We start from the raw sequence: 22880 nt of genomic DNA on the forward strand, positions 1-22880 counted from the left end.
ACCCACTTAACGGGAAGAAACTCGGCTAACTGACGATACGAACCATTTTTACTGAAACAAAACACAAGTTTCACAAGAAGCGTCTAAATGAGCCCTGAGCGAAAAAATGCTAACACACTTAGCACAGAATTCTAGGTATAAATACCCTTATAAATCGGACAAGTCAAATCAAGCAATCTTATTGGTTCTTAGCCGTGGTATACTGAGCGTATACCACGGGTAGAATTGTAAGTTACTTTTCACAACAAGTCAGTATCCCTCCGCGTCTGAGAAAAACAGTATACAGTTGGGCTGAAAAGCAAACTGCTTGCAGTTTGCTTTTCAAACTGGAACAAGAAGGCAGCGGAGAAGTAACGGGGCAGAAACCCTCCTTTTTACGCAGCGGNCCTTGCAGTCTCAGCTTTTCACAACAAGTCAGTATCCCTCCGCGTCTGAGAAAAACAGTATACAGTTGGGCTGAAAAGCAAACTGCTTGCAGTTTGCTTTTCAAACTTGAACAAGAAGGCAGCGGAGAAGTAACGGGGCAGAAACCCTCCTTTTTACGCAGCGGTCCAGACATAGACATCAAACGGCAAAACATATTCAGTGTGCAGTTCCTTTGGCATTAGGGCAGGGATATCTAGATACTTTCCAAGCTTTGACATAATGAATTGTGCTACTTTTAAAGCAAGCAACAATGTTTTCAAATCTGTAATCAAAGAGGTCCGCAAAAACGCTACCGACCAATCAGATTGCTTGATTTGACTTGTCCGTTTTATAAATATATTTACATTTCTATTCATTCATTACGAAACAAACTTACAAAGCATAAGATGGAAACATTTAAGATTAACTTTGACCTCCGGGGGGGTCTTACTATGGAGGAGTGAATTGAGGAGTTCCTAGTATCTCCAGAAAAAAAAGCACCTAAACAACGACATGCAGAGCTACGTGAAGAGCAGGTAGACCAACTGGAAAAGTAGCACCATTCAAAGGCTTTCTGGTGCGGGTCTTGAAACAAAGCAGAGAAATGATGACCGTTGATGGCCACAGGTGCGAAAGCTCTCTCCAGAGCTACTGGAAGCCCAATCTCGGGGACCGGATAAAGTGGAGCGATATTCTCGCCATGCTAGAACAACCTTAACCGATACAAGTGACCACGTAAGCCATGCTACTGATGCTGGACAGTTTTTCAGTGGCTGCACAATAAATGGCAACATACAAATGAATGTAAATAAATAGCCAAATAATGGATCAACGCTCTCTGTCTAATATGTTCGCTAGCTGTTAGTGTTGTCGCATAGCAATGTTTCGTGCAGAAGGCAACGGAGGGACTATTTTATTTTGAACATCATTATTTACTAATAAAAACTATTTAAATTAGAGTGTGTATTTTTCTTTCATATTGCCACACTTGGTAACCGTTTTTATAAAAGCGACCCTCCGCTTCGCGTCGGGCCGAACCACGCCCCTTAGCTGTGATATAATGAGCATATACCATGGCCTGTCGTGAGCTATTGCTTAATTATTACATATCGGATCTGCACAAACAAGATATCGATTAGCAAGCTGAGATTCCACAGATTAGGGCGATCTGAACTTGCGACAGGGGAAGCAAACACAGACATCACAACACAGAGCTTTACGGAGCAAAAACTGGACATTGTCTTACTTATGCTGTTGTTCTGATCAAAAGTTGTGTTCAATGGCATTAAAACCATAAACCATAAAGACGCTGCTGAAGGTTAATCCATAGGTTAATCCAATGTGTCTGAAATGATTACTGATAATCCATCTTCATATTTATTTCAATAACGGAGTTTTCATATATAGTTGCTATGAGAGCTACCAGAGTGTATGACAGCTTCCGGTTTTGGGCATTCTGGCTATGCATCACTCGTTCACCAATGGTAATGTTTAGATGGATTTTAGGAACTTCCCCTCGATTCTATTGGCTCTAACGGTTAAAAAGAGGTGTCAATCATCAAAATCGACCAAGGGGGGCCATAGATGTGGAAAATGCACCCAAATGACCCCAGAAGGTTTTTTTGTTGTTATAGTTTGGATCCCAAAAGCTTTTAGTCTACTATCCCATCATTCAAGGGTGGTTTTCACTATATGTAATGTTTTCTTTTTGGACGGACATTATAATTTAAATTTTTTTACTATGTTCAATCTGAATTTTATAATTTAAATTTTTTTACTATGTTCAATCTGAATTTACTTAAAATTATCTGAAAATTCTATATTGATTCTGACTTTTCTACATCCAACTCACAGGTTTATTATTTTTCTTTGAGAAAAAAGATTATTAATTTACCCCTTTTTAGAAGTGAAGTTATGGTCATTTGTTCTGGGAATGTCATTTGTGAGCCTGAGACCTGAAAAACAGGCTCAGGGCTTAACAGGTTAATGCAGGCTGCCCAATGGTTGCCACAGTTTAACACCTCTGCTTAGATTCATTTAAACAATGCACCTGGTAATTGTTTTATATGAAGAAGGAGTTTTTTATAAAATGTTTTCCTTTTTGAGATGAGATTTTGCTTTTAACTTACAAGGTTTGGATGTTAGGTCACATTGCCTATCATCAGTACCGTGACTGGACTACATCACAGGGCAGAGGGCCTCTGAATTTGCTGCACCGAGAGATAAGTGGTTTAAGGCTAATCTCTAGGGAGGCCGATTGATTGGCCTCCCTAGTAAAGCAGCATGGGCAGCTGTCATTATTTATTACTGGTTTATTACTGAGATTACGGCGAAGGGAAGGTGCATCAAGACAGTAACAACGACCAACACATTCCTCCAGAGCCTGCTTTAGCTCTTCACCTTAGCATTTTATCACAGTCAATTAACCTGTGGAGGACTGGAGGGAAGTGTAAAGACAAATGGAGGGGGAGAGTGTTGGTGCCACATGTTGTCCCAGGACAGGAGTTTTAGCAGAGTGATGTTTTCTGACAGTAACGGCCCGTCCACACGGTGGCGTGCATTGAAGCTTCAACGCTTCTGCCCATTCACTTTGAATGGGGTGACGTCACGCTTTGCCGAACTACATTGTGGGAGCGTTGCTTCGCTTTGCTGGCGTTGCTCGCTTCAAAAGTTGAGCAATGTTCAACTTTTGAAGCTTCGGCGGAAGCGTCAGCCAATCAAATCATATGCCAGTACAAGCTCTAGCCAATCAAACCGCGTGCTTGTGTGTCCGGGGCGGGAGATTCATGTGATTGGTTGTTGGTCGAGTTTCAGACAAGCTCACCGGCAATCTTCAACGCATGCCGCTGGACACTGCGTAACCTTTTAACTGTCACTGTTGCAGTTAAAAACCATGCCTTTTGTATTTGTTCAATTACATTTAAGTGCTCTATTATGTGTCACTTTAACCTGAATTGAACCCAATTCATTCATCAATTAGTGTCCGACTGTGACTTGGAATATAATTAAATCAAGAAAGATTGAAGGACTAATTGAGAGATTTTAAGAAATGAGAATAATCATTAGTTTCAGCTTTAATTAGGAGTGGGTGATATGGATATTATAATCTGTCATGGTGTAGTCTTAAATGCCAAAACAATTATTTGATTAATCCACTAGTCAATTGCCTGAGAATTAATTGGCAGCTAATTTGATGATTGATTCGCTCTTTTAGTTGTTTTTCAAGCAGAGATCAAAATGTTATGTTGGATCCAGATAACATGTGGGCTGCTTTTATATGTCATAAATGAGAGTCATTTGGATATCTTATCATTTTATAAAATGCATTTTTTATGATTTAAAGAAGAAAACAAACATTTATGGGATAGCTATCTCAATAAAACAAGGTTAGGTAAACCATTTATTTTCCATGGTATATGGATCAAACTCGCCCATACGTCCCCGAGTTGTCACATTTATAGTATTTAAGTATCCAACCTCTTTCTTGTTTACATTTTTCAGTTTAATGTAGCTACTATTTTTTCATCAAAACCTGACAGGATTATTAATGTCTTTGAATTTACAAGCCAGGATCTACATAATAATTATGTCCCTATTAATGCTTAAACACCGCATGTTAATGATATCCCATATTATTTGCGTGCTCTCTGTGTCTTGATCCCCCCACCACACAAACACAAACACACACACACACACACACACACACACACAGACACACACACACACACACACACACACACACACACACACACACGCACAGCTAACAAACAGCACATTAGCGACATCACAGTGATTATGTAGATCAGTGGGTCTGCTCCAATATCAGCAAGCTTCTGTTAACACAGGCAGGATGGCACATGGATTTATGTTAATTAACATACACGGGATATTAATGTTTCTGCAAGTATGTCCAATCTGTTTTGTATCTTTTGAGTAGGTGTTTGTAAAGTGCAGTATATACCTGACCTATCTTTATCTGTCAGGGTAAATTCCCATGTCACTTATTCACAGCTGTTCCTCTAACTTTTAAACATAGTCTGATTTAATTTGAGATTTCTGACATAATCTTACAGTCCCAGCAGTGTCCCATTCTTTAATTAGGAAACTAAACATTGCAACAGTTGCCCATGCAAATACAGACGCCCACATTTCTGCTAACTGTTCCACTACTGATTGAAAATGTAGTTCTTAGGGGTGTGGCAGGCTCAGAGGAGACGTAAATGATACTGGTGTTTACTGGTTTGGTTTACTGAGAATATAGGAGCCTGAAACTGGAGCCCTGCTATGCTCGTGTTTGGGCTTGGTGGACTGTGACAGATTGTGGATTGGATGTAACTTTTCAAGGTTACAGTTTTTCCAGTTTGCAATGCAGAGTGAGAACTACTTTGGGAAAAAATCTAATTGCGATTTTTCTGACAAATATTGCGATTCGATTTGCGATATTTGTTTTTAAGCGACCCGACGGAAGTTTATTGTAAAATGCGGCCATATCTCCGACTAGGAAGGTCGTATCAACGTGCTCCCGTCTCTAGCACCCCCGCAGCCCGAGCTTCGAGTGAAAGAACTAAACTTACATGAAACTTCCGTTGGGTTGCTTTAAAGTCAATCTTCAGTTTAAGATTCACCCTGTAATAGGCTCCATTGGAAGCCATTTGGAAAGGGCAGGCACTTTCAAAAATACTTGGCAGGTGATTGGATGAATCATGGGCCACTGATTGGTTAACAATGGCTGGTACATGTGGAGCACAGCACTTCTGATTGGTGTGGATGACACACAAGAAGAACAAAAGAAAAAATTGCAGGCTTTGCGATTATTTGATAATCGCATCATTTCAAATCGTGATTTTGTTTTAAAATCAATTAATCGTTCAGCCCTACTCCTTGGTTCTATTATGTCTCTTTTAATCTCTGTTTTACCTAATTTTCTTGATTTCTGTGGTCGGTTGTAACTGCCATCTCAGACAAACCTCATCATGTTGCGTTTATACTTAATCTTTTGGCCCACACTGCTAATGTCAGATGTAATCTTGAACCTGCTCTACTGTCATAACTGTATTATCCACTAGATGATCTATTAATTCAGCTCTCTGGTGTTTTATAATAAGACCATCTGTCCTCAGGGTGAAGCAAGGCAGGGCCGGCGCCTTCTGGCCGTTTAATCAATCAAAATCATTTAAGAATCACCCCGTTGACATGCTTTGTGTTCAGACTATATGAAAGGCTTGTCTTTTTCTTGGCCTGACCTTGTTGGAGTTGTCTCTCCCAGTTACACCTAATTAATCTCTTAATTAACCTATTGATTGCCTTCGCTTTCAGTTACAGTGCTCTACAGTACTCACAGTAGTCTCCTAATTCTGCAGGTAGTGGGTGGTTCCTTTCACACAAACATGACTAATACACTTTACTTTACAACAAATATTTGTAAGAAAATAAAAATATTATATGAGCAGCCAACCTTTGTCAGTTTTCCTTTGTTTTTGAGCTCTCCAAATTGTTGCCCTTTTAAAAATGTTATTAAGAAACTTAAGGCAAGTATTCTACAGAGTTGCATGTCCTTTTAGGTTTGTAGATGAAAAAGATATGTTTAGCAAGCTGTTTCAAAATAATCATAACTTATAAACTACATAAAATGAACTAGGAAGCTTTTTTTTTTGGAGAATATTTGATTTATAAGTCTTTTCAAGTCATTATATTCTTGAATATCTTTCTGTGGTAATTCTATAATAGCCGTTTAAAATGTATTATTCAGCTCTTCAGTCTGCTTTTATCTAGCTCAACTAAATGTGGAGTTTCTGCCTAAATGTGAAGTGACGTATCCCCCCCCCTAAAGTGACAGTAATCCTGGCTCTGGGTAGGGGTGGTGTTGGAGAATAAGCAGCATGGGTTCAAAATGTGGAGCGCCCTGAAAGGGCTTCAGACAGATGAAGGAAAAGGAGGCCAATCTTTTTGGTAATTCCAGCAGCCTGGAAACCCCCACTTGCCCTCTGCTTATTTTTAATGATTCCCTACGTTAGGTTCAGGCATGAAAAAATGTTGTGGTGCATGTTTCACATAATACCGTGAGTTAATATGTGCAAGCACAGCATGTAATGTTTGGTTGAATATCTGTTTCAGCTTGTTTAGTGTCTGCAGTAATGATGCAAACCCTTAACATTTGATCTGTCTTCTGATTGATGGCGCTCTGACTAACAGTGGGAGGTCATGTCACCAACGCACAGAGCCATGTGCTGTTAGGTATTCAGCAGCACAACGTTCTCAACAGGACGCTTAATTATTTGTATGCAAAATCAATATGTTACTAGCAGCCCATACAGGCGGGCAAAGTGGGGAGAAATGTCCAAGAGAGGATGAAGAGGAGGAGGGGGAGGTGGCTGTAGAGGCAGGGGATATTTTTTTCATGGTTGTCCTCTCGGGGCCTGAAGGCTCGCGTACTGTGACAAAATTATTCTGACAGCAGTGGCAGCCCAATCATCACTTTTCCTTTCATTGTATTGTTGTTGATATTTTCCTTGGAAGATATAAGAAACAAATGAGGGAGAATCCTTGATACTTAAATAATTAAATGACTTCTTGTCAATCTAACACTGCTTAAGATATTCTAGTATAGAGCTAGATTAAACGGATTCATGTTTTAGTTTTGTTCTAATTATGCTAAGGCTGTCCTAATTATGAACACGCCACTGCGAACATATGCGTGGTCACACGTCCATATGTGCTGTGACGGTATGCAGGTAATTTGACAGGATTGCCTCCCTCCACTGTTCTCTCTTTGGCAGCTCCTCTCTGCAGCCGAGTCACCCTGGGAACCTCTGCTGAACATGACCTGAATCACAATGAGCTTCAGCTGCCATTGACCTCCCTGTCCTACCCTGTCCTTACAGCGCACTGTATACATCTGCTCATGCGGATACACAGTTTTCACCACAGGACGTGCAAAGATGCCTACATGTGATGTGAGGTACTTTAAATGGCTGTTTTTCTTTTTTTTGCCTTACGGTGAGTGAACCCATGGGAGGATAGGACGGGCTGTCAGTGCAGTCTCCACATGTGTTTTCAACAACGGCATAAGGAGGATTTAGTGTGGGAATGTATCTGCCTGCTACTGTGTGCAGTTCTATAATCTCAGCCCGACCCCTGAGCAGCACTTTCAGAAGAACCATGATTCTGGTTTTGAATATAAAGGGCAACGTTTTAAATAGTAAAAAAGGTCACCAAAAGTCGGTTTGAGAATGGGTTTTTGTTAAGACATGAAACATCTACAACTTTATTTTGTATAAGCCTTTTACTGTCTTCAGATGAGCACTGTAGATAGTTTCACTCCAAGGTTGACCTTTTCCCCACTTATCCATCTACCTATTCCCTTTAAATCACACAGTCTCTTTCATCTCGATTAGCTTCCTGTGATGATGCTGAATGTCACAGCTGAAAATCTCCTGCCGATGTCATCTCCTTTATATATTTTAAAGGTATAACTGAACCAGCAGGGGCCACTGAACCAACATGGCCCTAGACTATGGCAAGACAAGACTAAATGGAATAAAAGGTTGAAATCCCCGCTGGCATCTGGTCCAACAATGGCTGACCACTTGGCTTGAAAAATATCATCAACTCCTCCTTTGATTGTACTCCAAACACCATGAATCCCATATTCCCATATACCCTTTGTTCTGTCCATCTATCTGGCATTGGCAGTCCTTACCCCCCCCCCCAGGAGGATTTGGGGAGCACTGCCCGCCTTGGCTTATTTCAAGTGAAGTGGACCTTACCAAGAACTCCTGGAGGGAAGCCGTAAAGCAAACACAAAGCTACTTTACACCTGACCTTTATGTGTTTCTTTTATGCTGACAGGAGCTTACTAACAAGAGGTGGGGGTTGGGTGGGTGGTGTACCCTGGTCTACCCTGTAGCGAAAACCCAAGTGGACATGTGTGTAGACATCGCTGTCATCTTAATTTAGCCTTTCTTCTGTCAGTGGGAGCATGTGGAGGTCAGTGTAGCAATGCATGCATGCTAGCTCTCACACACATGTAAACAGTGGTAGCATCCTTCGAGCCTGCGTTTCAAACCAATAAACCCAGACGGACAGGCCCGAGACTGAGACCGCTGAATCAGGATGCGTCGCCTCACTCTGCAATTGGCTGCTCGTGTGTAAACCAGCTCCAGTGCTTTTATAGATAGAGGTCATAAAAAGGGAGGTTGGTGTCATTTTCTTGGCATTGCAGAGGAAGAAAGACATGCCAGCTGCTGAGCATGATGTTTCTTTAGGACTATAACCTTTCTGCTGGGGGAGGGACAGCGTGGCATGTATGGAGAAGAATAAACAATAATGCATCATCTGCACATCATGTACGTGTCAAGTCATAGCTTCTGTTGTCACAGAGGGATTTCTGTATGCCAGGATCAGAAGGAGAAATCGCAGTTTCTCTTATACTCTGTGAAACGTATTGGTTTAAAAAAGTAGAGTAGAGTACGGTAAATATTGTTTGGTGTTAAAGTGTTACTTTAATTACCTCAAAAACATTTGATTAACCGCTACTTCAAGTAAGTAAGATGATTAAAATGGCGATGTTAGTAAGTTGGATGGTCTGAAATTTGGTCTAGTCTAAAATATTGAAAAACCAGCAGATGGATTGCCATGAAATTTGGTTTTGAAAAAAAAAAAGTTATCACACATTTCGAGTGCATGCAAAAATGAGGGGTACATTGTATTTAGTGTTAATATAAGCATGCTAAACTACCATAGATCATTATAGAACATATACCTGATAAACATTAGCTTTTAACATTGTAATGTTGAGCCTGTTAGCTCACTGACATTCGCATATATCTAAAAAGCAGTGTCTCACACATCTGCTGGCCTGGCTGTAAACCCTTAGTATTGTGAGAACATTTGGCCGTTGCATTTGGCAGCCATTACCAGCTATCAATAAAGTGTTCTATTGTCACTGAATGCTCCTTGAACAGACATTGTTGTCTACACAGATGGAGATCGAGATAAAGTGCCAAGATACTGTTATACGAGGCGAATAAGCAGTTTTAACCTTTTTTGAGATCAATGTTTTTAATCTAATTGTTCAGAAAGCAATCGTGGGGCGGCTGTTGCAGATGGGCATAGGCTATAAACTAAAGATACATAAATAAATAAATAAAAGAGACGTTTTTATTGCACCTGTGCTTTTCCTTCTATCAGAAGTCACATCTGCTGGGATTCAGTACGGATGAAAAAATCCCTTGATACACCACTATCTACATACTTTTGTAAGAATGTGGTTTTTTGCTGTTTTGATGTGTTTTGACCAGAGTGCAGTTGTGTAAGACATTGATGAAACACCAAGTGTCATCATTACATTGTTGCAATTAGACTTTAGAGACTTTAGAGAGAGGTCTGTGTTACATGGTGTCCTCTGACTGTCTGCGTCACGCCTTGTGCTTCATTAACGACAGTGGCCTTATTGTGTTGCTGCGGCAGTGTCACATGGCAGCACCATAACTCCACTCTGCAACAGCTGCATTTAATCAAGCTCTGGCTGCCTCTAATCAGCCTCTGCCTTACCCATCTCCGCTTGGCCCCTGGTCATTTCACACTGACAGCTGATTTATAGGGCTGGATATGAGAGTGCCACAGTAAGAGAGACACACTCTTCAGCTTTTACTGTATTCAGATCTGCTGTTCTGATTCCTGCAGCCTCTACAGTGCACATTTGTTCAATTCAATGCAGAAGACATGACTCGCAGAATTCATGTAAAGGTTGTTTTGCCTATTAGGAAGCACTCGGTGTATGGGAAGGGTGTATTTTGGCTGATGGCTTTTTCTCTCAAGCCTCCTTCTGGCCTCTCTCTTCATCACCATATCTAAACAGCTGGTGCTCCATAGTGGGATGCCCTCTGCGCTGCAGGAATCAGCACTGAGAGAGAAAGTGGTGCTTCACACAGGAAGGACCGACTCTGGGAGGATTGGTGACGGCGGGAGTCTTGTTTTAAGGAAAGATGATGGATTTGGTTGTGGAAGTGTAACCCTCCCTCTAAGCTGGTAGAGCTTAAGTTTTTATTCTCTAAGCATTAACAGGAACACAGAGAGAGTCATTTCTTAGAAACACCACAGATTTACAGCAACACAGTTGTCTGAAGGGAATTCTTGTAGCTTATTACTCGCTGTCCTTTTGTCCAAAAAGTAGAGGAGAAAGTCATTTAAACAAACGCAGACGCAGCCCTGGATCATTATTCGGGCCAGTAGGGACTGCTACTATAAACACATTCTGTAGCTGTGATACGCTCCACACTGGTGCAACCAGGCAGCCACGAGGAAGCAGCCATGCAGAAATGCTCTTGTTGTGTGCCTCACAGAGCTCTGTGTCTCTCCCTGGGGCTTCTGTAACGGCGGCCATGTTTCAGTGGAAATCCCTGACATGAATTTGACCTTCCATGGGAAAGTTCTCGCTCCAAAGTTGTTTTGGCTTTTTAAGGTTTTCATGTTGTCGCTTTGCAAGAGGGTGGCTTAGTCAGTCTTCAAAGTGTGTATGTGTGCTGTTTGTGGGGTGAGTGAGGACAGAGGTGGTCAGGGAGACTTTTTAATCCCATCCTGATAATGTATCAGCCTCAAAGGCTTCTGGTCCATCATCAGTGACAGCAATGACACTGAAAACTCAGATCAAAGACAGGTTCCAACTCCCTCCAGCTGCAGGAGCTTTTTGTGGCCTACTGTGCTGTTGTGTGCCAGGATAGGAGAAGGGAGGGAGGACAGCAGAGGAATTTAAACACACAGTTGCCATCTTTTTCACTGACAATGACTGTCACAGGCTTTGACGGGACTAATGAGCAGTTTGTTTTTCGCTGCTCTTCTGTGTCAAACTCTTATTGAGGTTTCATCTAGTGTGGCTGTGCTTCATTTAGATAAGAACATACAATGTCTCTCACTAGTTTTGATATTGCTGAGACAAGACGTTTTACTTTAATTACCTCAAAAACATTTGATTAACCGCTAGTTCAAGTAAGTAAGATGATTAAAATGTGTATGACGAAGTTGGTAAGTTGGATGGTCTGAAATGTGGTCTAGTCTAAAATATAAAAAAACCAGCAGATGGATTGCCATGAAATTTGGTTAGGAAAAAAAACAGTTATCACACATTTCGAGTGCATGCAAAAATGAGGGGTACATTGTATTTAGTGTTAATATAAGCATGCTAAACTACCATAGATCATTATAGAACATGATAAACATTAGCTTTTAACATTGTAACGTTGAGCCTGTTAGCTCACTGACATTCGCAAGACGTTTTCTAAGAATGTGTTGTTCTTCCTGTCCACAGCAAAAAGCCTCAGGCAAGGTGCTGTTTGACCTGGTGTGCTCCCACATGAACCTCGTCGAGGGCGACTACTTTGGTCTGGAGTTTCAGAATCATCAAAAGATGATGGTGAGTGAGGATAAAACATGTAGCCTATTTTTATACATCTATATATATAGAATAAGTGTTGCTTATAACAAGTTACTTAGTGATATTTTTATAATCGTTTTCCTTTCCCCCACAGGTTTGGTTAGACCATATCAAACCCATTATGAAGCAGCTCAGACGTAAGTGTTTCTAAATGGTTTACACAGTTTTTATCAAGGCATCTTTCTTGTTGGTTGTTTTACTGTGTTATGTGTAGAAAATCGCCGGCAAATCAGTTAACGACAACTTAACAGTAAGGTCTATGCGGAATCTATTTTGTGTTCTATGTAACCAAGCAAAGTCAAATGGGAGACCCACACAGTTTTGCAGCTCAAAACAACCAAGAAAAACCTACTTTTATGAAGGCCATAATGTTTTTGGTTTCGAGTAGTTTTAAAAAGGTTTTTATTTGACTATTTTTTTAATGATGACTACATTAGTTTTATCCAGCCACTGAGTGTATTTTGTATTATCATTAATCTTATCTATCCCACTCAGGGCCGAAGCACACGACCCTGAGGTTTGCTGTGAAGTTCTTTCCTCCGGACCATGCCCAGCTTCTGGAGGAGCTAACTAGGTGAGCTCCTTTTCCACACAACTAAACTCCTTTTATCTCTGCCTCATGTATGTCTTCCAGTTGAAATACAAATGTGCATTTATTAAAATATTGTCACTGTTAAAGACTTCTGCTGTGACTGAAAGTGATTGTTGGAGCATAAATGAATCACAAATGAAAAATGTGCTCCAGTTTCCCAGAAGATTTATTCCCCCCTCAGCTTTGCACTGGCTGCCATGTTCTGATTTAGCCCTCTGGAGATTAGCGTGGAGCTAATGATTTTCTGGTTCCTCTTTCCTTGTCGTGGAGCCAGCATGTTTTAACATGTGTATATAATAGGCGTACTGACACTCCTGTGGATGTACTATTAATGCCTCACCTTTTATTGAAAAGCTTACTTTAGATATATACTTAGTTTTTCCTGCCAAAGGGAGGCTTCCATCATCATGAGGTCAGGGAGCGGAACTATGCATTTACCATAAACATTTCATCAGGTCCATTGACGGAATTAGTTTACTCTACTCTGACTTATAGGTATGCACTACTCCGACTTATAGGTATGCACTACTCCATTCAATTGTATTTTAAATTATCACTTACGGTAATAATCATTGTTCAAAGTTATTACTATACCCTTTATTAGGACAAAATTGGTTCCTGCTCTGGCTTATATTCAAGACAAGCTGCACCGTAACACCAGGCAGTCAGTCAATTTGATTAATGACCTCACTTAACTTATTATTATTACTGAATCAAATTGCGCACCTTTGCCAACTTCCTTTAGAGGTCTTGTGTGAAATTAACAGAGCCAGCAGGGTACATTTGATTTAATCAGATATTTCGTTACAGCAACTCCCTAGGATCTCCTGTTTAAATTCAGCAGTACATGGTGTTTCTAATTAAGTTTCATTTGATCGTGCACCGATGCTGGAAACTATCATCATTCCTTTCTATTGAAACGGCTGTTTGTCTTTGTGTCCAGATACCTGTTTGCCCTCCAGATCAAGCAGGATATTTCCTGTGGACGTCTGACCAGTAACGACACCAGCTCTGCTCTGATGGTCTCCCATATCGTCCAGTGTGAGTTCCCCATGGCTGTTTCTTAATTTAGCTCCAGAGACTAATCAGATAAGTCTTTGATGACACATTATGCTTCTTTTTTTTCCCACACAGAGCTTATCATCAAACATTGTCATATAGCACATTGCGCACCATTACAAATTGATTATCTGTGTGTTGCTATGGATACCTTTGAGTCGGAGGCTTGAAAATAATCTTGCAAGACTGCTTCAGAACAAACTCGCACATAAATACCGAGCATTTTCCTAACCTGATATCTCTGTTTCCAAAAAGGGATCAAAGACAACATACATGTTGACGTGGATCAGTTTGTGCCTATATATGTAGATGTTTAGCCAAAAGAGTGTATTTTTACCACAATTATGTTTTACAAGGACATTTATGTTGGTGTTTATCCCAGTAGAGTTCCGAGACTTGGAGAATCTGTGCCATTTAGGCTATTCTGAAGGCATTTCATGTTATTTTTCTCTTAAATTAATCACCTAGCTTTATCTAGTAACATATATTGCTTCATTAAAATATGTGTTTCCTTTCTGCTCTCTTAATTTTCAGCTGAGATTGGGGACTTTGAGGAGAGCCAGTCCCGGTCCCACCTCCTCAACAACAACTACATCCAAGATCAAATGCCCCTGATCGACAAGATAATGGAGTTTCATTCCAAAAATATGTGAGTTTCTTTGATCCACTCTTACTTTCTTAAGCCCTGCTCAAAATGTCACTTGAACCATGGCTGAATGAACGACCATCATTTCTCTTCACCCATGAACAGGATCAATTGTTGCAGAGCCTGTGCATGTCCCACGGGCAATTTTTATTATGGTGACATGCTCAGGAAGTCAAACATAGAATGAATGAGTTATTTTTCTCAAGAGTGCTGGGTGCAGTTCTTTATACTACATCAACTTAGAAAAGCTTGTCATTGTGAGTTATTTTACAGTTTCTGGCCAGAAGTGGATATGAGTTTCTCTAACACTCTATCAATTTAAGGTTGCATTGCTTCTGGAAAAATAACTCAAATCTTCCTCCTAGCAAGCGAATGACTCACACAGCTGTTGTGAGCTGGGTTAGTAGGTTAAAAAACAAAGAGTCTAATGCAGGAGTTTGTGTCAAGTTAAGTATCAGCCTTAAGTTTAAGAGTGGTATGCTGCTGGGAGTATGTTGCTGGAAACTTTCCAGATTTCCTCCTACCATCCTGACTCAAATGTCCTCATCAGGGCACATATTTGAATCCAAGCTTTGCCAAACCTTGTCTCACCTCTACGTTACATGGGGGCATGCCAGAGGTGAACACACAGTGGGTGGCTGCTACATGAAAGGAGCTCCATTAGATTTGACTGTTCTCTCTGACTTGCCCTTTTTCCAACCAGGGCTCTTCTTAGTTGATAACTGTAACTGTGGTTCTTCTCACTGGGTTCCAGGCTGAGTTAAACCTCTCATTAAATAACACACAGGAAACAGGAAGGCTTATCCACCGATAAGTGGATGGTTGTTTTAGAAATCAACCTTTCATCATTACTCCAAAAACTCTGATAAACATTAGAAACCTCGATTCCACCCAGACTTGCTATTTTCACCTCAATTAGTGAGAAACACAGCAGGAAGACAAGCCAGGATTTAATTTATTTGTCCCAAAAAATGTGAGGAAAGGATAATGAATGCTACGGTTTGAACTCCGTAAGACGTATTAAAAGCTCTTTTAATGTTGCTGTGTCTCTAGTCACCCACTGACTTTTGTACAATACCAATATATATATTTACTGATAAGGTCACTTTTATTCAGTATATTTTCCTTAATGTCAACAATTCTCATGAAACAACTAAAGCCAATAATGAGCTCGTCCAACATTCAATACTTCCTGACTTCCCTGCCCTCCCTGTGGCTCTCGACCACCAATTATTCTTACATTTAAATCTTTAAAAGCCCAGTAAAAATATATGGTTTATGACACAGCTGCAGTGCATTTGTTGAGGACTATTTTCAGCTGCATATGAATAAATGTGGTGCTCAAGGGGGTATTAACAGCAGCAGGATGATGTATTTAGAATAAGTTTAAATAAACTAGCGTGCCCAATGTAGCAGTCAGGCTGAATTGTGTTTCCAACCCTTTTCAGACAACATTTAAACTGGTCTCTGTTATGTTTTGTGTTTCCAGAGGTCAAACACCAGCAGTATCAGACTTCCAGTTACTGGAAGTGGCGCGCAGGTTGGAGATGTACGGGATTCGTCTCCATCCTGCCAAGGACCGAGAGGGCACGAGGCTAAGCCTGTCGGTGGCGCACACCGGTGTCCTGGTCCTTCAGGTCAGTCACACGTTTGTAGATCAACTCGTGGGGTGTTTAATGAAGGTTATCGTGATAAGTTGTCTCTATGGTACAGATGTAAAAAAAACCTGGGGATAGAGCTGTAATGATTTGTCAAATAATCAATGAATCGATCGATGACGACTATTTTGATAATCGATCTTTTAAGTTCTTATTCCAAAATTGCCTAATTTTTTTCTCTAGCCTTTCAAATATGGAAAATGTCCTGCTTATATCAGTTTTGCATAATATCAAACCTACTATATTTGGGATCTGGATTGATAGAACAAGACATTAAATACATCATCATGAAATCTGAGAAACTGGGATTTAAAAAAATGTTAACCATCAAAAATGAAATATAACTGCTTGTTGCAGCTTTACATAAGTTATTTGTGCTTACCTATAAAGATAAGGTTGGTTGTGAAAGTGTATTGGTACATGTATTTATCATTTTTAAATGTTGAGTTATAAAAGTTATTTTTCATCCCTGCAGGGACACACAAAGATTAACGCCTTCAACTGGTCTAAAGTGCGTAAACTGAGCTTCAAGAGGAAGCGTTTCCTCATCAAGTTGAGGCCGGATCTAAATGTAAGTGATGTCTCTGAATCTCATTGTGGAAAATATAAAAACCCATCAGTGTTTGGTGATTTAAGTTATCTGTGTATGCCTTCCCCAGAGTTCATATCAGGACACTCTGGAGTTTATGATGGGCAGCAGGGACTGCTGTAAAGTCTTCTGGAAGATCTGTGTCGAATACCACGCCTTCTTCCGCCTCTTTGAAGAACCAAAGCCCAAACCCAAGCCTATGCTTTTCACCCGGGGCTCTTCCTTCAGATTCAGGTGAGATTTTATTCCAAAGCTGCTCTTTGACTATCAGAGCTGCAGACACACAGCTCTCCCCATCACTTAACAGTCTACTACAGAGAGCTCATTATCTTCCCTCCTGTACCTGTCTCTGCAGCGGCCTCACTCAGAAGCAGTTGATTGATTATGTGAGGGAGTCTGAGTTAAAGAAAATCCCGTTTGAAAGGTAAAGACTGCAGACATTTTTGACACATTTAGTGTAGGCGATGATGATGTGAGTGTTTAACACTGACCTCCAACATCCTGTCTGCCAGAAAACACAGTCGGGTCCAACAAAACATCCGCCTGTCGCCGCTGCCTTCGCCACGCCACCATGAAGGGCCAACAGAAGTGAGTGTCTCCGTTTTCAGTGCATCTGTACCACACATTTATCAGCATTATGAATCTCAGTATGGTCGTTATATATTTGCCCTACATTTACACAACCAAGGCCTCAATGGTACCCTGTCAACCTTTTTTTTTTACTAACAATCAATATTAAACTTGCATCCTGTGTGTAGTATTTTGTCATCTGAAAAGAACTTGAAGCACAGAAATCTAACGTGCTCATTTAAACCGCACCACATGGCCCCACAGGTGGTCCACCACAAAACACCAGCTTTAAGTTACTATAAATAATCAAATCAAACATAGTCATGAATAAAATAAAACCTTTAAATGGTTTAATGTTGTTCCTGTTTCTCCCTCTGTCAGAGTGGTGCTCCCAGGGACAGAGTAGACTCTACTTCTCGGAGTCACTGGAAGGAGTCGGCGTTGGTGAGTGCAGAAGACCCCTCCGCTCTGAGGACCACGAGGGCCAGCCCGTCGCTCCAGAGAAACGGCCACGAGGACCGAGCAGGGTCCGTGTCCAGGACCGAGGAAAGAAGAGGCTCGTCACGACAGGCCCACCAAGATCATCCAAATACAGGTCCAGCAACTCGGGGTGCTAAAAGCCCCCTCCCCTTCTTTGACTGCACTGATGTAGATAGTGAATATAACCAGACTATAAGGTTGAATCACAGCCATAGGGAGCCGCCCATGGTCCTGCATGGGCCCATCTCTGGGAGCACGAACGGGCCTCTGCAGGTCCAACAGAAGCACTTTTCTATTGGGTTGCAGTACGGGGAGGCCCCTTCCTCTTCTAAGCAATCCCTCAACATGCATGCAACTTCCACATACCAAAAGTTTGACCAAAGTCCTCTCCATATGGCTAATCTTAGTGGCCATAAGACCGAGAGGCACAGCAGCAGCCCTCTCACATCCCCCAGTTCGGGTTCAAGAAGTCCCGCCATGGACAATCATCACCCCCTCGATTACTCCGAGCAGAATGGCTACAGCGCCACTCCGCCTCACTTCGAAGAGGGTATACATTCCTCCGCCTCAGGCCACTATCCTCGCTTACAAAAAAAGCGCCACAAAGTACGCCAGCAGTCTGAGACAGACCCGGGAACGTCCTCCCAGGGGAATGAATTAATTCCCTCTCTTTCTCGGGCCGAACGTATGGCTGCTCTTGAGCGACGCATGGTGGCCAATGGCCTCACGGTAGCTAGCAGGTCCAGAGCCAGTCCGGGGAGGAAACCCCTAAGGCATGCTGGGACACATGTGGGAGCGGTCCAAATGAACGACTGCTTCTCCACCAGCGGGTCAGAGTCCAGTGAGTCTGAGGTGGAGACCAGCAAGGGGCGCTGCAGCAGCCCCCTGATGGTCGGTAACCCAGTGGGGGCTAACTCCACGTCCCCTCTGCCCAGGAACAAGTATTCCTTTGGCAGCCTCCAGCTGGATGACGAGGCAGATGAGGACGAATACCAAGCGCTCAGTGATGAGGATGGCGGACAGTTTTTTAGCTGTTAGTGCACAGAGAGATCTCTACAGGAGGGTTTGGATCTATAGAGTAAGGAAACCTGGGTTCAATGGGGGACAGATGTTCACAGTAGTCTTTTAACGCACAGATACTAGAAGCACTTTTTGAGCAAAGCATCAGTCTCTCTTTTATAAAGTGGAGCTTCCCTTTTGCGAGAGATGATGGAGTGAAGAATCAGGATAGGGGTTTTCTTGTTTGTTACATAGAGGCGGATATCTGTCAGCCTCACAGTTCTTTGATCGTTTCAGCACGTTGCTTCAGGGATAACATGTGCCATGTTAGAACACCAAATAGCTACTAATCAAAAAGTACAGAGAATTAGTGACTCTGCTCATGTCCGGTTTAAACTTGAGTGATCAGAAGACTATTCATTATTACTGTTGCACTTTACTCACATACTTTGCGCTCGCTTGGATGTTAAAAAGGAGACAACCTTAGTGAGAGTCATGTCATTTCTATGTCTCCAATGCCTTACAACTTTCCATAGGGAAATACATATCATTTCTTTATTGTCCGTAGATATTTATGTTAGAGATCGTAAAATCTTGTACAGTTTTGTGCATTACACACTTTGTACTCATTACATGTCTACTGTGGAGTCCTAAAAGCCTGTGGATGTATAATTGTGGCGCTAATTGTTGACTTTGTAGAGAATAATCCTGCTGTCTTGTTTGATTTATTGACACTCTTGATGCTGCATCTGGCTTGTGATTGTTGTGAGAGTAGTCTGAATTATTTGCTGTTGAGTGGATACTAATTTATACGGCATGCTGCAAACACCAATTTGTACTCCTCATTTGTATCCAATGCCATTGACAAACAGAAACATCATGTTTTATTCACTGAGGAGGCAGGAATCTGTAAGGAATTCACCAAAAGGCGTAAATATAAGCTTACAATAGTGTTGTGAATATTGTCTCATAAGGTTGTTGGTCATGCTGAGGTGTTGCTGAGTTAACAGCGTATGGCTCTTTACTCACTATTGACATCCCCCCTTCTTTTGACTCACACTTGAATATCTCTGGGTGTAATTTGATATCAAGCTGAGCACTCCAACAGCTATGGTGTCCACTAACAATTTACTTGTTTCCAAAGAGTGCAAAGTTCTCAATCTTCATTACAAAACCGCACAGCACTTTCTTTTTTTCATCACTTTTCCAGATTTAATTTGCACTTCTGCCCTATTTGTGTTTCTGACAAAGTGTTTCCACATTTCTTTTCTGTCTTTGTCCAATGTAAGCACTTGTCTGTCAGCATGAAACTGTCATTTTATTTCTGTTAAGTTTCTTTCTTTTTCTTTCCAGCTGCATGTCAACTTGTTTTGTCACTCACTTCTGTCTGTGTTGTGGAAAGAGGTGAGATTACCAGTATCTGGGTTGCCTGCTCTGCAATGATCCAGCTCACGGATAATTCTTCCAGAGCAGATATAACGTCAGGTTGAGCATGACAGGAGCTTGGAAATATGCAGGGAAATAGAGGAAGGCTTATCGTGCTCTGTATGTGTGTACACATGTGTGAAAGGCAATTTAAGGGTAACAGCATTAAAGCACCGAGTCTCTCGGCTCATCCATCACTGTCTGTGCTCCCAAGCCATTTTTAGCATTGACGTCAAGCAGCATAGTATCTTGTGGTTTTATTTCTATAGGTCAATATCTATTCTCTATTTTCCTTTTTAAATACAGATACCATTTAAGTGGCTATTGACTACATTACTATTTTCTGTCTGCCTCTCCACTTTCATTTATTAATTAAATGCAACAAAAAAATGCTCTTTTGAAAGTAAGTCAAACATATGACAAATCCAATATGAAAAAGCAGCATTTCACTTTGCAGCACCTGCAAACAACTTGGACTATGCATGCTTCTACTGATAATATTACTATAGGCAATAGCAAAAGTTTCAAAGCTGCACGAAATAGATCAGTACAGCTTTACGAAAGCTAAGAAAATATCTCCATTTGTGTGAGTAACTGGATCACTGCAGTGTTAGGAAACCCTCTCTGGTAAACAAACCTCAACCATATATCATAGGGAATTACGCTCTGCCACACAAAGACCCAGTGACTTGGAGCACTTTGAAAATACCAGTGTGTGAACTTGCTCCTCCTGACCATCAAATATGTTGGTTTGGTTCAAGGTCCCGGGTCTGTGGGTTTATTTTTCAACCACTGGTGTCCTTCAGGGTGTTTTTCCAATGCATGCTGCGCTAAATCAGGACTGAGGCGTGGTGCACATCGTGTTGTTCCATGTCTGCTCTCTGCATGTACTGTATGTTCTTAAAGTTAACGCTGTCAGTCCCTTCACTCTTACTTCCTAATTTAGTAGAAGAGACTGGAGAATGTGAGGTTAAAGCAGATTTCATGACTAGGAAATCATGCACAATGAATAGAGATTGAATTTCAAAACAGCTCATTAATATCAAGTACTTTGACGGCTCACTGTTTCACTATTACAAGTAGATGGATTTAAAACCGATTTGTATTCATGGGCTGAATAATGCATATTTCCCCCCATTACCAACTGACTTTTCAGCACCGCAATAACAATCGTAAAAGTCTCAAAATGCTGTTTATTTAAAAATTCACGAAGGTCTCTTTTACTTGTAATGAGAGGTAAGGTGAAGGAGACTGCAGGAATTCTTCTTTTACTAAACCTTCCCTTCTGTCTCTCACACACTAACTGTCTCTCTTATGCTGCTTTTTCTCAATATTAATAATCATTTAACCGTGTACATATATGTTCTTTTAGAGTCAATAAAGATGACCTTTATGAAGTGAGGATTTTCTGAATCTTCTTTTTGAGACCCCAGTTAGTTGTTGTCTGGTGCTCGTATTTGAAGCTTATCCTCCCTGTCGTTTTTTAGTGTTGGTTGGTCCCATTTATAGCAATTGTGTAAATGTGCATTAGTAGTTTCCCTCCGTAGAGTGTATAGTAAATCCTTCCCAGAGTTGTGCTGGTGCTTTTAGCTGGTTTGTGTGTGAGTAATCACTGTTTGTGTTTGTGTCGACACACCAGAGGACAGCAGAGAGAGGTGAGCAAGTTGCATCTGGAACAGAGTAAGTAATCTCAGTGAAGTTGTCCAATAAGATGACACTAAGTAAGCTATTCCTTTTAATCATCCTGCGGTATGTGTCTCGGCTCACGTATTGATTGGCGTTGAACGGAGACTGCCAGAGCTGTCTGGACTGTAGAGTGAGTCATGGCGGATATTTCAATTTCTGAATGCAGTTTTCGTGTGTGGCATAAGAAGACTGATCCAGGGTCACTGTGTGTGTAAATACTGAAGATAGTTTGGTACTAGCCTGCTAAGTCTACCAACGGGTGACGTTTGCCTTGTTAGAGTATGAGTTCAATCAGGGGCAGACTGGGACTACAAATCAGCCCGGGACTCTCGACCGGCCCACTTCGGTACCGCCGGCCCACCTCAGTACCGCAAGTAATTACCGCTAGTAAATTGTCAACGGGGGGTGGATGGCCAGTCTGCCCCAGAGTTCAATGTTGGAAAGCTTCATTATTATCAACATTTGACCAGTGTCTTTTGAATTTACTTTACTTTCGAGCTGCAACCAACTATTTTCATTATCCATCTGCTGATTCTTTTCATCACAGTTGCAGTCTTCACAATGTCCAAAAATAATGAAAAATGTCCAAGGTGACGTCTTGAATATTTGGTCTGATCAGCAATCCACAGATATTAAATAATATATAAAAGGAAAGCTATAGATCCTCTTATTGCAAAAGCTGGAACTAGAGAAAGAAGGAGCTTGTACTTAAATTACATCAGGGATGATTTGCCTTTCACAACAGTAGCTGCTTTTCTGTAACTTACTGTGGCCTTGACTTCATACGAATTCTCACAGTGTCCCAAACTCCACTCATCTGAGACTGAATGCAAATGATAAGAATGTCTCTGATCTCCTGTTGTGTTTCCATCTCTATCAGAATAACTCACTTTTTCTTTATTTGCCCTCGTGCAGCTGCAGGAGTGGTGTGTAACAGCCCCCACCTGTCTGCGTCCTCTGGTCACTCCCATGGCATGGTCAACGGTCAGAAGTCTCTGGATCTGGGCAGTCACAGTCCCGACGGCAGACTACCTTCCCCCCTCACCAGCCCACTGCTCAACGACGCCGGCAGCATCCGCACTGACGATGAAGACGAGGTGCGGAGGAAGGTTTGTGATAAAATGCTTCAGCTCCTGTTGATAAAAGCACCAGAAAACACCCCATTTCATTATTATGTCACTTAGCCACTTTAACTCAAAATAGCATAGACCTAGATTACCTGTCCTAAATAACTCCACAGGGAGTAAAGCAGAGTCTTTTTTAAGTCTTACAGAAATAGGTTAGGCAATACACCTAACTTGAATTGGTTAGTTCCTGGGTGTCCAAACTACGGCCCGGGG

The 22880-nt window shown here is 41.4% G+C and overlaps 1 protein-coding gene across 3 annotated transcripts in view; it reads left to right on the forward strand.

Moving 5' to 3' along the window:
- LOC104947514 (FERM, RhoGEF and pleckstrin domain-containing protein 1) overlaps window positions 1–22880 on the forward strand; it is a 55735-nt gene that overhangs the window by 22672 nt on the left and 10183 nt on the right. For all 3 annotated transcript variants that reach the window (XM_010773560.1, XM_010773559.1, XM_010773558.1), the window contains exons 3-14: window positions 11711–11815; window positions 11931–11973; window positions 12332–12410; window positions 13372–13469; window positions 14022–14136; window positions 15623–15770; window positions 16267–16362; window positions 16451–16614; window positions 16736–16804; window positions 16893–16968; window positions 17332–17545; window positions 22456–22649. In XM_010773560.1, coding sequence (XP_010771862.1) covers window positions 11711–11815; window positions 11931–11973; window positions 12332–12410; window positions 13372–13469; window positions 14022–14136; window positions 15623–15770; window positions 16267–16362; window positions 16451–16614; window positions 16736–16804; window positions 16893–16968; window positions 17332–17545; window positions 22456–22649 — 1401 coding nt within the window. The remainder of the gene's footprint in view (window positions 1–11710; window positions 11816–11930; window positions 11974–12331; window positions 12411–13371; window positions 13470–14021; window positions 14137–15622; window positions 15771–16266; window positions 16363–16450; window positions 16615–16735; window positions 16805–16892; window positions 16969–17331; window positions 17546–22455; window positions 22650–22880) is intronic.

The sequence above is a fragment of the Notothenia coriiceps genome, unplaced genomic scaffold, assembly GCF_000735185.1.
Source record: "Notothenia coriiceps isolate Sejong01 unplaced genomic scaffold, NC01 NC01_scaffold00012620, whole genome shotgun sequence".
Classification (NCBI taxonomy): domain Eukaryota; kingdom Metazoa; phylum Chordata; class Actinopteri; order Perciformes; family Nototheniidae; genus Notothenia; species Notothenia coriiceps.